Source organism: Parasteatoda tepidariorum, chromosome 1 (assembly GCF_982258835.1).
Source record: "Parasteatoda tepidariorum strain Cologne lab strain chromosome 1, Ptep-v5.0, whole genome shotgun sequence".
NCBI lineage: Eukaryota > Metazoa > Arthropoda > Arachnida > Araneae > Theridiidae > Parasteatoda > Parasteatoda tepidariorum.
The window spans coordinates 7,717,940-7,737,173 of NC_141755.1; the positions used below are offsets into that span (position 1 = coordinate 7,717,940).

Sequence of the window (19,234 nt, forward strand, 5' to 3'; positions counted from 1 at the left end):
GTTTGGAACTAATAATAATGGAATAGATAATACATTTTATATGTATTAAAGTGTTTACAGCATATTACACTGTGATCTGTTGGAGTCCAATCTTTCCTCATTAATGCATTACTCCATTGAATTTGGCGTGGTGGATCTTTAGGGAGTTTAAACATCTTAATTTCAAGAAATAAATTTATACTTCGACGCTTAGTGCACCCAAAAGCCATCACCTCAATGTATACATCAAAAAGCACCGAAAGTCTTTTAGCCATCAGAAACAAACAATTGTATTGAAAAAATAGATTGAAAAATTATGATGTAAAGTTTGAAAAAATATAAATAAATACAAACGAATCTTTTCCCGGAAATGGAAATAATTTCTGGAAATACACACACTCCTTACCATTAAGAACAAAAACCGACAAATACTTCCATTCTCACAATCGATAATTAACAATAGCATAGACAATTTTAAACGAATAAAGTTGTCAGAATATATTTTTTTTAAATGTTAACCACAATGTGTATAATTGAAAATAAATGTAAGAGGTGCTCCATATTCCCCGGTTAAAAAAAAATAATTTAATCATTTAAAACTGAACTTGAAGAAATTTGCCCTATAGATGTAGCTATTTAAACATAGAAAACGAAAAAAACTTTATTAGGATCTGATAAATCACTAACGAAAAAGTAAAGAATAAAAACTTCGTAACATTTGATTGCCAGAGGAAACTGAGACAACTTCAGCTTACGCAAAGGCTAACAAGTCAGTGATTACATTTTCTGCGAAATGCAATTTATCTTTCAGTTAATTTTTAAACATGCATCGAACATGTATTTATAAAAATCAAAAGAAATAATTTTAAAAAATTATCAGGTCTAACTCAAACAATTTTTAAAATTTCAATATGCGATTCTATTATAATATGACTCCTTAAAATTTTCCAAAATACATAATAAACTCATAAAATTTTAATAACATTGTCACGCATTGTTTAAAAACATTTAAAAGATTATTAAAATACTCTTGTTTATTATTTTTTTAAATCCGTTGACTTGAATTTATTTATTTGAGTGCATGTATTTTATGCAAATCGCAATTCCCATTGCTTAATTAGAAATACTGATTTGATGTATATATCATAAAACATCTTCAAATCATTGATTAAAATGTAAATCGGTTCATTTTATTCCTTCCATTTTTAAACTTTACTCAAATTACTCTTATAAATAATCTAAGAAAACTGATTGATTACATTCAACTTACTTTGATGATTGATTAATTACTTGAATCTATTCCTCATTCAAATCACTAATTCGACTTAAATGAATTGTATTGTTTTATGACAATACACTTGATAACCCATTTAATTCGTGAAGCAAAATACTGATTTGAATAATACTGACTTGAATAGTACACTGTAAAAAATTCCGGATCAAAACACGACAAAAAGTACCAGCACACAGGGTACCGTTACTTTTGGCGTAAGATCCATTTTTTACCGGAACAGAGCAAAAAATAAGATATACAGTTATTTTTACAGTAATAAATACCCCCAAATCACCGAATCACTGTAATTAAATAAATATTACTATAAAAATTATAATATAATATTTTATGATAAAAATGAATTTTATCGATAATACACGTAAAGTGCCGGTGCTTTTGATCCGAAATTTTTTACTGTGTAGGGATATTAATCTTTAGGTTATAGAGTTTTAATAATACTACTTGCCTAAATCTGTTGTTTACCTAATTAAATAAATTTTGAATAATTAATAACTGTCATATTCTTTCGCTCATTTTAGGAACAACTGTGGAGCAAGTTAAATTAAGTGTGCACATGACGCCATCGAGAGAACAAACTACGGAAACTGATAAAGACAGTTTAGCCTCACTGTGATGATCATGCTTCATAAGTGCTGCACGTCTCCCTTTCCTTTACAGTTTTAATTTCCTTTTTCACTCAATGACTCAAGAACCCTTAACTCAGATCCCTCAATGACAGATCCCTGAACTAGTTAATTATCGCACTTATATTAACCAGAAGACAACATAATTACGAAGCAATCACTATTAAAAAAAACAGCTTCAAACTAAGTAAATGATGAAAGCTGTTACAAACATGATGACAGCAACCAAAAACAGACAAAACTTTTCACACTTTTTGCACAAAATGTGGGCAAACTGTGTCATTTCACTGGAACGTTTTTCAAATTGTAAGGATTGTAAATAAGGAAGTTGCGAAGAGGAACTGACTATTTTAAAGTATTTTTTTTCTCTGGTACTTTGAGAGCACAGCTTTTGAAAAAGGCAATACTAATCATATCATTAAAATTGTTTTACGACTGCCAATACACTATCATGGTCTACAAACTGATTTTGACAATGCGAACGATCAAAGTTAAATAGGAATCAACTGCAAGAGTTTGTAGAGAGTGTCGTCTCACACTTAATTCCATTAATTCTTGGGCTTCCCTATAATCAAGGACAGTCAACGCTGTATTTTGTGTTAATATTGTTATTGAAAACATGTAGATTAGTTTCCAAGTTCGATCAATACGAGTACCGTATACATAAACAAAGTTCTGTGTTCCGTATCAATAGGGGAAAGTTAGAGCCACTTGCTAGGATTATTCCACAAGATGGCGTCTGTTAGCTTTTTCCGACACTCAAGCCCAATTGTTCTAGGTGAATGTCTTTAGGCATATGTGTTATTGCCATCGTTAATTATAAAGTCTGAAAGTAGGATATAGCAAATCACTTGGTATGCTGCATGTATAGATTGGAGCAGGTGTGTTATTTATCGCGCAATGTAAATCAAAGTATTGATATGTGCACAAAAATGTGTTTTGCGAGGAAAAACATTTTGTAATCTACTTTCTCACGACACGAAACTGAATGATTTTAAAATGTTCGGTATGTCACGCATTAAATGCAAATCTATTATTTTGAAGTTATATACACAATTAAAACCTCAGTATGTTAGAAAAATTTAATTTTTATCGATTTTAAAAATTTCGGTACGTTTATTTAGATAGATTTAAAATTAAAAACAACTTGTAATTGAAATGAAGTGCATAGTTTTCTTAATTAATTACTAGAATAGTTTTAAAAAATTCGAAGCAGATTGCATATCCAAATATCGCTTTCAAAATTAATATTACTACTCAATGTAACCATTATATTTACTGAAAAATTAAACATTTTGTAAAAAACCTAAAATGTAAATTACATTTAAACGTATTTCATCGAGAGAAAAAATCAAAATTAAAAGCTACTAAGTTCAAAAACGTTCTATAATAGGACACATAAAATTCAAATCTGTAATATTGAAGTTATCTATAGTTATTTATTGTAATTATAAATAAGTAAAATAACTGTAAAGTTAACCTGTCGCAACAGTTATAACCACGTTGTGTTATAAAAATTTTATAAAGATTCATTTTAAAAATCTCAGTAAGTTTATTTATTCAGCTTTAAAATTAAAAGTATTTTGTTATTGAAATTAACTGCAAAGTTTTACACATGACACATTAGTTTTAAAAAACATAAGAGCAGCTTACACGCATCGTTTTTATAATTATTGAAACTACTGAATCTAACTATTTAATTTAATGAAGCATTAAATATTTTAAAACAAACCTTTAATTTGAATTACATTTAAACGTATTTTCACGAAAAACAAAATTAAACGCTATTTAAATTAAGAATATTCAATAATATGTTTATTTAGATATTTTTTTAAAATTAAAAATAATTTGTTATTAAAATTAAATGCATAATTTCCTTTATTAATTATCACATTATATTTGAAAAAATTCGGAGCAGAATACATATCCAAATATCTCCTTCTAACCATTGTAACCATTAAACTTAATGAGGGATTAAATATTTTGTAACAAACTAATAATTTGAGTTACATTTAAACGAAAAAATGTTTGAACTTTAGAAACGATTAGTTTTTTAATGCAAAAAAAAAATATTCAACAACTTTTAGACTTTTCTTCTTAAACCCAACTTTATCTCATTTAAATCTAATTACGATTGGTTGAAACAAAATCTCCATTTAATAAATTATGCTTACAATAATTCATTTTACTAAGATCAAATTCTGAATTTTAGAATAATTACTTTTACTACTTTTTAATGAAGCTCTACATATATTTTATAACAAACGATTGAACGTACGAATTTAGAAATTTCTTTTATTCAAAGTACCTACTTAATTACTTTTGAAACAATTAATATTATACAGCTCGAAACATTTTTCTTCAATCCGATCTTTACTTATTTCAATCTAATTAAGATGAATTGAAACTAAAATTTAAGGTAATAATTTATATTTATTGTAGTAATCCCAGCAATTCATAAATTTCAATCTAATTTATCTGTTTGGTAGCATTAAATTTTAAAAACGAAGTTATAGTTCACTGATATTTTACACTGATATTGCAACAAATTTATAAATACCCTAAATTTAAATCAGAAACTTTATTCACTTGTTGATAAACTGCATTTATTTGAAATTTTCGAAAGAAAGGAATATTTACACAATTCTATAATTTTTTTCTCTTTTACATTTTTATATAATATTACAGCTTATATTTATTTAAATTTATTCAATATTCAACTTTATACAATCATCAATTTTACATGGAACATAGGAATTGTTGTTGTTGCTTTTTTTTTTTTTTTTTTTTTTTTTTTACATAGCATTTAAATAATTTCCTATGAAACATTCATTGCATAGAGAAAACATTTCATGATTATGTTAGACTTTTCGTGGTTACTATAATCTCTCATTTTAGATTAAAATATTAGCGAAATTAAAGGAGCGAAAATTAATAAATAAGTTAGAACGTTTTATGAATCAAACTTTTTCCGCTATAGATTATGTTTGATAGATTTAAAATATCTCTATTCTGAATTGGTTAAATTAAATTTTAATAACTTTTAAATTTTAATACATTTTGTGCGTAAACTACAATAATTTTTGTATTTAAGAAATGAAAATAAATTATTATTATGAACATTTCAATTTTTAAAATAAGAATTAGAGTTGGATTTTAATAAATCATATGTGCTTTAATACGTATTGAAATAATTCTTTTATGTTTGTGTATTCATATTTATCTCACATAAAATAATTAATTTTAAAAATTTTAACCGAGTTTAACTCCTAAAAAGTTTTGAACTTTAAAATATAATTCACTTAAACGTTTAAAATTTTTTATAAAAACCCAGTATATAAGTATTAGGAGAGTTCGTTAAAGAATAATTCAACATTATGTAATTATTAAACAAATTTTTGTTAATATTCAATTCAAAATTTAATTTAAAGTTTTATTACTTCATTATAGATTAAGCAAAAGTCTATTTTATTGAAACAATATCGGAAATGAAACATTCATTTTATCCCATAATAATTATTAATCACTAAAGTAAGAGATTAGCAAAATATCTTTAAATTTTACACAACTTTCTTTAAAGATTTTTCACACAACATTTGACGAAGCGATGCGTAGTTATATGAAGAAAAAAAAATTGTCAAACGCTTGCATCAAATAAATTTTAATTATCAATTAAGAAATCATGAAAAAAAAATGAATCGTGTTTTGTTAAGTTGAAAATTATCCTTTTATTTTATAAAAGACAACATTTTTGCCCACGTTTTCTTACGGTTCAACTTTTCTTTGTGCACGTATGAATACAATTATTTATATCAAATAAGTTGAAAATTTAATCTTTGGAACAAGATTTACTGCCACTGGATACGCATGGAAGCTTTTCTTTTTGTTCTTATTCATTTTTAAATCATTTGAAGATTCTATTTTTGTGCATTCTAAGAATAAGGTTACTAGAATAAGGAAAGAATCTCTGGACGACGGCCATTTGTAAATAAATAGGGGCTCATTTACTAATGGTCCCAAACCAGAGTTCTTAGGCTTCTTTTTCATTTTATTTAGTCTTGATATTATAAAACAGATGGCGCCACATAGCACAGTGTCAATGTCACTGCAGAAAAGCCGTTCACTGATCTTCCAAGCTTTGTTAGAAAGTGAAAATAACCTACAATTGTGTGTTTTCAATTTGTTTGTAGATTTGCTCGGCCAAAATGTAAAACTAGAAAACATTAGTGCAATATTAGTTATAAATGTATATAGAACTGCATCAAGAATGTGTAAAATTGTTTGTACAGATTTTCTTTTTGTTTTGCAAATTTAACTTGTTATGCACTTCAACTAATGAAATATAAAGCTGTATAGAATATTAGCTGACACAAAAATTATTTTGTCTGTTTATGTTTAAAGATGTATCATAAGTTGTTGCCAAAAATATAATATATCAAGAAAAGCATTTGTAAATGTTTGATTATTTTTTTTAGCTATGTTGAAAAATTTATTGTAGTTAATTTAATTGGCTGAATATCGTTATATTAATAAACAATTATGAAGCATGGCGTATGCTAATTTTTCTTTAAACCAATATAGAATACTAATTTACTGATCCTGAAATGACAAATCGCTGTTTCAAATAAATAAAAAAAAACAGCTTTAAAATAAAGCATAATTTATTATTCACGCATTTATATATCATAATTGATAAAAAAAAAATACTTATAAATAAACAAACATAAAATCTGATTTTATTGAAATGTATGTGCAGCAAATATTATAACGCTACCCTATTTTGAAATGTAATAACAATGCCCAAAACTTCCCAGTTAAATAGGGCATATAATCGACGACTACGTAGATCATTAATACTTTTTAAAGACTATTGTTTCTAATAGAAAAAACTTTTCATCGTGTAAATATTTGACTAAAGCAACAGAAATTTCTAAGGAGTAAGATGTGATTTCCTAACAAATTTAACATTATTTTTTTCCTAGATCAAGATGTTTGCCCCGATCATCCGCTCATCCCTACACTCCAATGATGACTCTCAATTCCAAAATTCTACGAACAGAAAAAGTTGAAATCATTTTGATCGGTTACATACTCTTTTAGGAAATCTTGACATTAGCTGCTCTCGCATTTAGCTATAGATCCACAATGCTATAAAAGTCCCCTCAATTTTATCTTTATTTTATTTTATTTATTTATTTATTCATTCTTCAAAAAAATTTAATTATTTGCTAAATAGTTTTTAATATGTATTTTTTATAAAAAGATGTTAAGTGTTCCCAAAACAAGATTACGCGCGTATTCAGTTTTCCTTTTTTTGTAAACATAAATAAAGGTAATAAACATTTACAATAAACATAAAGAAACCGTCGTCAACTAATCCTAACTCTTTTCTCTGAAATCGAATAATTTTTTTGGGTGACTCTTTCAGTTCATAACTCATCTTCTAAACGGATATATCTAGTTCCGTCAAGTGCTGTTTCCTCTAATGAAGCAGGAAGTTTTGCGAATAAAAATGAAAGCATTTAGTTAGGTCTCTCATTGGTGAATTAAAAACTATTTTCTCGAACTTTATATTGTTATCAAATCAATAAAATATCTATTGGAATAAATATGTGTTAGAATGTATACATTTTTGGAATTTATCTATCACTGGCGCTAAAGTATACAGGTAATTTATAATGCATTTAACGTGTTTTTTTGCAACATAACTTAGTATGTGATAGCAATAAGATTTGTATTAGATTCTTTATTTTATTCAAGAACACCTGACGCTGTCATGGGGAAAAAAACTAGATCAAATTCAAAAGTTTCACTAAAAAAACTTTCTTTTTTTGCATGAGATTTTCTTAGCGGATCTTGGATATTTTAACTTCACTGATTTCAAATCTGCAATCGGTTTGTCTTCCCAAGCTACAGTTTTTTTAAATAATGTTTTAAATCGGTTTTTTGTCGAAATGTATAAGTTTAAAAACTTTATTTATAACAGAGGGTCGCATTAATGATGTGAAAAACTTCTAGGGAAGTTAGGGCACATCATCAGGATTAAAATTGGTTTGAAACCGATGCCAGGAAATGCCGTGCTACGTGGCTAGGGGGATGCCCTAATAGGACCTGTTCAGAAGAACATTCAGAAATAGCGCACAAAGAAGCAGTTCAAAATAAAGGAGCGTCCCAAGCAGCGTACGACGACGTATCCGGACATAGATTCCTATGCAATTTTAATCCTAATGATGTGCCCCAATCCCCCTAGAAGTTTGTCGCAGCATTTATGCGACTCCTGTTATGTACAACGTTTTTAAACTTGTACATTTTGACAAAAAATAGACCAAAAATTTCGTTAAAAAACAGTAGCTTTAAGAGCAAACCTAATTTGAGATTTGGAATCCTCACACCCAGGTTAGGTAATATCGAGTATTTGTGTCAATGCAACAAATAATTTGCTTCCCAGTGTTATTCTTTCCGGCAGTACTAAATGTAATTTTGAGTGTCTGTGTTTTACACGCAATTTATTTATTTCTAGTACAAGTTTCACAATAAAAGAAATCGCACTTTTCAATATAAAAAATAACAATCGAATATAAATTTATAAACATTATTCAAGATGTTACTAAAGTAAAATAAAATTAAGAACATTTGTTTGATTTGGTTTTAAGTAGATACATTTTACATATTTCTGCCTTATAAATACATCTTCCATTTTACTATTTGTAGACTGAATATACTCAACGCATAACTCAAAACTAATAAAATGAAGAATATTCAAAGCATTACAAGTAAAATGAAATAAAATATGTCTGAAGTAAAAGTTAGGCAAAACAAAAAGTTAGGCTTTTTTCTGATACATTTTGTTTTATTTAAATTAAAAAGTGCAGCTTAGCATTATAATTAGAATAAACTATTTTTTAACTATTTTGTGATATGTGAGTTTCATAGTTCACAACATTCTGTCACCACAATCAACATTAGATAAAAAACATTTAAAACTCTAATATGAAAGTATCTATTTCAATAAGTAAACTAAAATTTTTATTCAAAAATAAAATATTAATAACATTTATTTAAAAAAAATTACATTTTAAATTATTTAGACAATTACACAATAATAATTTGAAATTTATCTTTGATAACTTAAATAATTTTTAAATTCGTGTTTAATTTCTAGTGGTTTCGATTATAACTTTGTGTTTTTGATTATAAAGAATGTGTTGATATATCTAAAATATCAACACATATGATGTTCTATCTGTATCAAATGCGCACCATCAAATTTCCATTTTACAAAACGTTTAAACGTTTGCCTTTTCTAATTCTGAAAGAACGCAGCACTTTTTAAAATAAAGTAGCGTACTTCAGCGAAAATGAGCAGCCTACCATCTCCTTGTAAAGAGTAAAATATTGAACCCCAGTATTCAGAATTCAGCTGAAGGCCTGAAATCAAAAAGTATCTTCATTTAGATACGATTGCAGCTTTTTCAAAAATGATCCCTTGAACAAGACGAAGACTATACTGTCGCTAAAATAAAATTTATAGATAATGACATAAGTAGAAGCAATATGATCATCAATTTTCTTAAGAGGCTCTTCAATTATGATGAATTATTACCAATATGAAGCTTTTATAACTCGAACTGAAATAAGTCAATGATTCGGATTACTCACTTACCTGGCAATAACAGAAGTCTCCTCTTACAAAATGCCATAAACCAATTTTAACGAGTGTTGAATCGAAAAGTTTAAGTGAATAATTATTTAAATTTTTGTAATCTGATATTGTGAAAGATCTATTCGTAATTCTTAGAAGCAATACTTTGTTAGTTATCAAATTATCACATGATTACAATGATCAAAGGATAAGATAAATTTATTATTAAATTTTATATTATTGCTTATAGTTAAATTATTTTTTACCTTTTAATAAGCAACTATAAATTTTGATAGCTTTAGTTACCTAAAAAATTTTCAAAATAATAGGGGTGGTAGGGAAAAGGTTCGTCTACTAAAGTTATTTGAACTTTGACAACATTTTTCTCATGGTTAGAGAAACTAAATTCTGATAAAATTCTCGTACTTGTATGGTAATGACATTTCTGGTAAAAAAAAAGCATAATTCGGATTAAAAATACCAAAATATGCGGCATTTAAAGCATTTATTTGGTAGTTTTTCCGTTCATATGGTAGCATTTTACCGGGAATTCAGGTTTTCAAAATTATAGTTCTTATTACCACTTATTTAGTAAACTGAAAAGTAAATTTAATCAAATAAATGGTCTTTTGAGTGAATACCAATAAAGCTCCAATTCGAGGGGAAGTTCTTAAATATTTAAGGTTTAAAACGTAAATGTTAATTATAATAGCCCTCTTCAACAATACTATTCAGAAAAAAAATTCAGAAAAATGTAAAAAAATTCTTTTATGCTTAGAACAACCACATACTTTCTAGTGTTAGCCGCCACAGATCAAAATAAAAATATAAATACGGCGAAATAAAAAATACTGTCTTCATTCATATAAATAAATTTCTAAAATGAAGCAATTAGGTCACCAGTCTTCATCCTTCTGAAAAAAGTACACTGTATAAAATTCTTTATACCGTAAAATCCATTTTTAAAATAAAATTTTGCAGAACAAGAAATCTAAATATGTCTTAAGTTTAACAGTGATATTTATTATAAAATTTCTGAATCACTCTAATAATATAAATTTTGATATGAAAATTACGGTATAAATGAATTTTTCGATAAAATAAGCGGATTTTAAGAATGATGCAACCCGAGTGTAAGTACTTTTTAACGTAATTTGTTACGGGATTTTTTACAGTGTACATAGGTTCGTAAGTCTCCTAAAAGGAGAAAAAAAATTACTAAGTGCTTAATTAGAGATAATCTCTTCATATTTTTTATAAATTTCTTTAAATCTTTAGATTTTAAATAAACGCTCAAAAACTTTATAAAAATAATGTAAATCAATTACTTTATGTTATTTTTTTGTTTAAAACAAATGCATTTTTGATGTTCTTTTCTGATTTTTTAAAGTTTGCAAAAAAACTTTTTTTACGGAAAAATGGAATGGAATTACCAGAAACATCCAGCGACTTGGAAATTTTTAAACTTCTTCTGAGATCATTTGATAATTTTCATTTATTTTTTTATTGTGTGTTAATATGTTCAAAAAGTCATTTAATGAATTTAATTCGTAATTATTCAATTACAATCTTGTTTTGTAAATGGATTTTTAAATAATAAAACAAAATTTTTAAACGCTTTATTTCAGGCTTACAGTTTTCTGTAAAACCGCAATAAACGTCTCAAAAACTATATAAAAAACATTAAACTGTATTTCCTACAATAATTCGAAGTTCATGAACATTATATTTTTTATCTAATTTGTTGGGTTTGGAAATTTTTTAAGTTAAAGAAGCTAATAAGTTCAAATTATAGTTTTTAATGCAATAAAAGAACTGAAATGACAAGAAAATAATCGATAAATTATTTTTGAAAAAGAATTTTTGGATCTGAAAAGAAATGTTAAGAGTTACATTTTAGTTTAAAAGAGAATTCAGCCACATAAACAAATTGTCAATCATGAAAAAGATGAATTTTCAGGTCGATAATATTATTTGTTGTTAATGCTTTTAAAATTCAATTTTTAAATTGAAATGAAAATGGTTTAAAACTGCACTATTTTTTTGCAATTTTCAGCAGATTCAATTATTTATATAGATAATTGTTTTTTTAAAACAGAACTCACTTGAGTTTTCAAAGTTATGTCCATCACTTTTGGACCGAAACTTCATAGGTTTTGATGAAATTTAATGTAGTAGACACACACTAATGTTCTATCAACATTTAATTTTTTAATTTGAGAATAATCCAACTTATTGACTTATTAAAAACAAAAAATTTCATAAAAAGTGACAAACTGTCATACATACAAGTTGTAATTTTTTTTCCTAATTGTATTAAAAAAATTAGAACACATTTGTAGGGCTACGAATTAGACCTTTCAATTACGAATTTGACCCTCTGACGCTAGTCTAAACAGAACGTGATCTGATTCGACTTTTGATCTTAAATACCATAAAGCATGCGTTCTCAAAAAATTATAAAAAAGAAATTTATTTATTCATTTATGCTATAAGATTCTTCCACCCATGTAGCAACTTGTAGCTTTGTATCTCAACAGAGAGACTGTATAGCTTTAACAAAGCTAATATTCAGCTTAGCTGCCCACTTAAAAAGTTTAAACACTAAATATAATAGTTATGGAAAGATGGATGAAAATCTAAAAGATTTTAGGTAATATAAAATTTTCTAAATTTTTTGGTAGTGGTTAAAACCATTTCTTAAAAAAATATTGTTTATCTATCACGTTCGATCTCTATAAAGATTTCTACAACAGCATTTTTGCCTTAGAATGATATTATATATTTCAATATTAAAATATGCTTTACATCCGGCTACACGTAAATTATATGAACCAGTTACATCATATTGAACCAAAAATTTGAATTATCCCAAATAAGTTACTTTGATTTGAATTTAATTACATGGAGCAAATGTACTGAATTATTTTTTTTAATGTTACAATTTATTTAAAATGAAAAAATAAATAAATGTACCTTTAAATAAATGACGGAAAAATCTGAATGAAGTGTCTAAAGAATAATTGTTCCATAAATTCGGTTACCTGTATCCGATAACAGAAAATTAGATCATCAAGTAATGCTTGATGGAAAGTGGGTTTCCGAGTTATTGATTCCCAATGAAATAACAAGATGTATGTTTACGCGAGGTGAACTTGCAGGATAATGAATTAACGGATAAAAACATAATCGATCAAAATGTTACTGGAATGGTGAATTTGTTCATATTTAGCTTGAATACAAAAATGAGAAACATATTTTCATAAACTGTATTGGGTGGTAAAAATCACATCCGGTGATAAAAGACAACTATTTAATTATTTCAAATATTTAATTTCACTTATTTAATTGTATAACAATGTAACGTCTTTTATACGGTGTAGGATTTCGTTAATTGTATTTAAATATTAAACACGAATTATTAGGACACTTTTTTGTCAAAAATTATTTTTTAATCAACATGCTCTTAAACTGTATAATTGATATACCAGTTGTTAATTTTTAAGTAAATCTGAAAAATTAATAAATTGAGTCAGCTATTTTTTCAAGAGATGTTATACATCATGGACTATAAATTCGTTTTGTTTTATAAATTAATTTTATCAAATGTATTGAATTTAATTTAAAACACGTAAAATAATATGACGGTAAATAGCTCACAAAGAAAAAAAGTATGATCAAAATTACCAGAAAATAGTAAAATTTGCCATGTTTCTAACTCTATGGAAACACCAGTAGTGAGATAATTTTTACTGAAATGCTTTGGTAATGACTTTTGGTGAATTTAAGAATAAAATATGGTTTTATAACAATCGAATTTTTCCAGTTGAAGAGCCACTTTCTTTGATTTCTAACTGCATAAAACAAATAAAAGTTATAAAGGTAATCTTCATCTGCAATATAATTTTTATTCTTAGTTTAAAGGCATGTGCTTTTGAATTTTAATATTATTCCGAATTTAAAGCTTGAAACTTAAAGATAAGCATGGTAGCCATTTTACAATTATTAACCAGTAAGTAAGTCGAATTTTACTTTTATTGGTACCATTATTTTATTATTACTTTTATTATTTATTTTTTGAGCTTTGTGTAAAACTGTGTCCAATCAACATACTTAACATACAACATTGTTAAGTGCATTACATATGCACTTAAAACATACAAAATTATTAAGCATCATCAGGAAATGACTTTTTGTATTATTACTAAATAATTTTTGTGACGAAAACATTTAGCAAATTATCTTTGCAACAATAAAATAAATAGTAGTTTTTAAAATTAGCATTATATATGAAGTTGCAACGAGTACGCGTTATGATAATAAATCTTTAATTTTAAATGCCTTTCATATATCATGTGATTACAAAGAAAATTAGTTTATGTTTATAAAAAGTATTATATAAACAGTATAAGGGAAATATTTGAGCATATGAAGTGATGAACATGAGAGTAACGAGACAGAATTATTAGTGAATAATTTTTACTACGGGAAATAAAAAACTGTTTTGTATCAAGAAAGAAAATTACTGCGTAGCAGTCCTGGGGGTTCTTTCCTCTAGAATACACATAATGCATGCTGGTTGTTATACATTTTGAAATCTATAAAATCACTTAGGCTCTTTTAAAAAAATTATGGGCTTAATTTTCTCTGAAGATAATTAATTCTGCAATAATTAAATCATTCAATGAATAATTAGATTTCTATCAAAAACGCAGAATAATTTTGGTAAGAAAATAATTTAATGCTAATTAGTCTAACGACCTAATATTACTTTCAAGGAGAATGTTACTGACAAAGACTACCTAATTCTTTAGAAAATAATGTTTACGATCAAGGTAAAATAAAAATCAATAAATCGATTTCTACAGAGTTCTCCAAAATAATTGTTCTATTAAATGAAAGATTTTTAATGGACAGTAATAAAATTTTGATTTTTTTTTTCCTTTTACCTATTTTTTCATTTTATTATTATTATACTTTAGAGTTAGGCTTTAAGTATGATTTTTCAGGAAAAAAATCATTAGAAACTAATTAGGAAGATTACGAAATTGCTAAGTTTGAGAAAGCTTTTATCTTTTGCAGAATAATTATGTATATATACAATGTGTAAAGGCAATAAATAAACAGGTAATGTAGTAATTAAACGAAAATTCGAAGTGCACGGTAAGGAAATAAATTAAATCAAATATTCATGAACTTATTCCAACTGTAGAATGCTTTTCTAATTCTCCAGATATTAATACATTTTATTACTACTAGGAAATAAAATGTTTCCAACAAGCATGAAAATGGCTAAATATTAATGTAGTGGGTCTACCATTACAAAACTACAATTCACTAGTATATAAAACTTGTTAACTCGATTTTATGATGGAGTACCTTTTCATAGAAGAAGGTTTACATTGTCGGTAACTACAATCCCTACATGGGTGACCCGGACGTGATGTGAACATGCCTACCATGACAGTAACGCCCACTTCGATGGAATGTCCACATTGAACAGTTGACTTTCTATTTGTGACTGGGACATTATTCACCCCCTCGCACTGTTGCTACTCAGTCTCGAGCACACACAACGTCAGCCTGCATACACTCGACTGCTAATGGCAACACAGGAGCAGCCACGACCGTGAACTTAATACAGCTCTCATGATCAGTACTCAAAAGAACGCTGATCTTAATACAGCTTTCCAGGCTACTCACAAAACAGCAATGAATCAACTAGTGGTTAGCTATTCATCGAATTCTATCACATCTACAATTCTGGTGGGGAAGTACTGTAGTGTGTCTACCACTACAAAATTACAATTCCAATTCACTAGTATATAAGACATGTTAACTCGATTCTACAATGGGGTATCTTTTCAAAGAAGAGTGTTGACATTGTTGGTAACTACAATCCCCACAATTATCAAAGATGTGCGTCGTATCGAAAGTCTAAAAATATGAGAGTGAAACATTTTCCGTGATGCATTAAATGATCAAATAAAGGAACCAGGTGTAATATCAAGGAATGCATCTTAAAAAAATATTCCACACGCTTGTTTGTTTTTTTTTATTTTTGATCTGTTGCATATTTTGCGAGATATATAACCATTTTTTTACTTTCCGAACGCTCTTTAATGTTCGAAATATGGAAAATATTAAATGTTTTTTAAAAAAAAAAGAGAGGAAATACAACCGAAATATGATATGTGCTTCATCTAAAGCTTTCTAAAATGAGCTTCGATATTTCGCAGATAAAAACGATAAAATTTAAACTTATTTTCAAGTTATGGTTATTTTAAGCCTTAATATGCCGTAGTAAATATTTATTTCATGGAATATTTGTAACATTTAGGACAAGTACATAATAAAAAATTAATCGAAATTATAATAATAACAAGTTTAAAGAGAGATCTTTAACATTATATTAAATTGATTTTGGATAAAATTTGGATTACCTTGAGCCGAATCACATTCATGTAGACCTATCAATGTAAATATTTGTGTTACCTGGTGGAGAAATTCTGTCTTCAGACATGAATGATGATCATAATGTCAGTATATGAAGATGACATCTGTGACAACAGGTATTATCTGTTCTGTTGTTTACCATGTCAGGTTTCTCGAAGAGATCTTTCTACCAGTTTGACTGAATAGTAAAATATAGTCTATGTAGAGTCCCTGTATCTCACTTAAGCTACAAAGTTATGGCAACAGCTTCAAAATTACCTAAAATACAGGTTACTAAAGAGAAAGATTGCGGAATCGGTTACCACACTTTCCGAAGTTTCTCTCAAAATCCTATTTTTTACTTTTCTTCCTTAGGCTGATTGAAAAATGTATTAAAATTAAGTTTAAATTGCTTCAACATCTAACTTCAATCAATTAAATGTTGACAGTCACGGCAAGTGGCAAACTAAAACTCAGCCATGTTTTTATGCTTGTGACATTTTGAAACTTAAAATAATTTGTCTTTCAAAGACTTTTGATTTGTTCTAACAGCGATTTTCTTCTTACACTCCTCAAACGGAGCCGCAATGGCTCAGGGGATAGAACGTTTGCCTTCCAATGAGGTAAACCAGGTTCGAATCCCAGCGATGGCTGGTTAATACGCATCCGGCTTGCACCTTCCACAGTGCTGACGTGAAATATCCTCCGTGGTAGACGGATCATGTTTTCTGGATCTGGTTTAGAATTGTAATGCTACGAAGTAATTAATAGTCATAATTTCAGAATTTGGGGGGGGGGGGGCTGTTCAACATCAGTTATAAAACAAAATTATATCTATATATACATATAGATAGATAGATAGATAGATAGATAGATAGATAGATAGATTGATATATATAGATACATAGACAGAATTGCATTTCATTTTTCAATTAAAACATTTATAAAATAAGTTATGAAATAATCAAATTTCAACTTTCATAAGCATACAAAAGGTCTAATTTGCATTAAACATTTAAAAAAGATACTCTTTTCAAAAGAAAAGAGCATAAAGCAATCTGCACAATAATCTTATAACTTTCAAACATCTTTTTTCAATATATTTTTGATTAAAAAAAATTGAATTCTAATGTTCAAAACCATACTCGCTTAATATACCTTTCATCACATTATTTAGTTTATTTTACGCCATTTTCTTCAGCACTCTATCTTACGCCATCTTGCTTTAAGTTTTTCCCAAACACATTATTCATCAACTTATAAAGATTGTCAACTTATCTTCATACTTTTTCCATTAAAAGATGTTAGTTTTCGCGTAGTTTGCAGTAGACCTTATATAATGGAGTTTTGTTCAATCATTAGTGAGTCTGCGTATGCAAAAAAAACATATTAAATGCACTATTCCAAAAATGATAAGGAAAATGAAAGTTAAGAGAGTTAAAAGAATAGCATTATTTAGACATTTTATAAATCCTTTCATACTGTATTTGATGGCGAAAAGATAGCAGCTGTGCTCTTAAAAAATATATGGAATGGTTCGCAGCAAATTATTTAACCTCCTGCAATTCGTGATATAGCGCAAACAATAGAATAGATTGAACTTAAAAGTTGAGAAATTTCTAACCCTCCTACCAAATTTGCTAACAAAACGATTATTTGAAACTGCAAACGATAAAAATAATACAATGATGTTTATTTATTAAATTTATTTAAAATGTCTGTCTGGAAACAATTCGCGAATCCAACGACCAATAGGGGACGTTGTTATCTAAGACGGCGAATGACTGCTAATAAAACGACATGATCATCAGTTACACTGGAGATTTCTTTAGTGTGAAATGGTAACTTTCCTTCTTTATTAGGGCTTATTAAATTAAAAAAAGAAAAATGTTTAATATTATATCTTATACAAATGAAAACAAAATGGAATGGAACGGAACATCCAGGAAAGGAACAGGAAGGCTTAGGAAAGGAACATCCAAAACACAAAAATATTTGCAAAAAGTCCTCCTATTAGGGTTAACTAAACTAAACTAGTTCTACTAAATTTAATAATCTAATATGAAAGGTCTGTTTAAACTTTACATTCCATACTTTTCTGAATCATATCACTTCAAACATTGAAATATGCAAAAAGTATACAGAAACATGTTATGTTATACTATTTAATTTTGCAAAAAACGTTTTTCGACAGCAATTTTTATCAAAAAATTATAAACTAAAAAACGTAAAATAAAGAATGCTTACGATAAAAAAAATATATTCTAAAAATTCCTCATTTTGAAATAAAAACTTTCATATTGTTTCTTTTTTTTTCTTTAGTCTTAAAGTTAAGGAGCGTATTCAAGTCAAAGACGTAGAAAACCATACTATAGAGAACTGTCACCAAATTAGAGAAAAAAATTATTTACAAGTAAATTTTTGATTACAAAAATCATAACACTTACTTGCTTTATAAATCCGGAGAATTCCAAATGAAATGTTCTTTGTTTGAAAATTTCATTCTCAAATAATTTATACATAGATTAGCCCTTCATTACTTTTTGATGACATAGCACACAACAAAATTTTATAAAAGATCTCGATATGAATTTCAATATGAAACTTTAAAACAGAATATATGAATTCTAGTTGAAATTATTCATTCAAAATTAAAAAATACTTAAGAAGAAAACGATAAAAATTCATTAATAATCAACACAAATGACACTATTTCAAATAATTTGGATAATTCTTTATTGTTGTTTTCCGAATTATATTGATACAGAAATATACACTATTCTATAAAGAATAAGAATATTCTATAACTATTACAGTTCTGCACGTTCTGAAATCACATTTATCCATTGGAATGCCGTAAGCAATGTTGACTTCACTCTAATTTGTAATGAATTGAAGCCAAAAAAAATATTTTTTACCGTAATACATACATCTGTAACAGTATGCGATCATGAAAACGGAAGTTATCGGTTGCAAGCTTGTTGATAATAGAAAGGTAAAAAAATTTGAGAAATTGTTCTGCAAATGTTGGGCCTGTTCTGTTTCAGAAAAATTTACCAATGTACTGGGTCGTTTTCAAGTTCTTCAGTCTTTTTCTTAGGGAAACTTTGCTTCTTATTTGCTACTAAAAAAATGGCGCCCTGCTCTGCCAATGATTCTGATAAAACTAAATCAAAACTTAATAAATAAAAGCCTAAAAATATCCTCCCCACTAGAGGGTGTATTGAAGCGTTGCTATCGCGAATGCAGAATTTCGATTAA

The 19,234-nt window shown here is 27.3% G+C and overlaps 2 protein-coding genes across 3 annotated transcripts in view; both read left to right on the forward strand.

The window, feature by feature from the left end:
• The window catches only part of mGluR (metabotropic Glutamate Receptor), a 156,875-nt gene extending 154,747 nt beyond the window's left edge, over positions 1-2,128 (forward strand). For both annotated transcript variants that reach the window (XM_016072440.4, XM_016072442.4), the window contains exon 6: positions 1,792-2,128. In XM_016072440.4, the coding sequence (XP_015927926.1) occupies positions 1,792-1,886 (95 nt within the window). In that variant the 3' untranslated portion in view covers positions 1,887-2,128. The remainder of the gene's footprint in view (positions 1-1,791) is intronic.
• Positions 2,129-7,410: 5,282 nt separating this feature from the next.
• The window catches only part of LOC107455038 (metabotropic glutamate receptor 3), a 34,625-nt gene continuing 22,801 nt past the window's right edge, over positions 7,411-19,234 (forward strand). The window contains exon 1 of the mRNA XM_043049097.3: positions 7,411-7,564. The gene's annotated coding sequence lies outside the window, so the exon portion shown is untranslated. The remainder of the gene's footprint in view (positions 7,565-19,234) is intronic.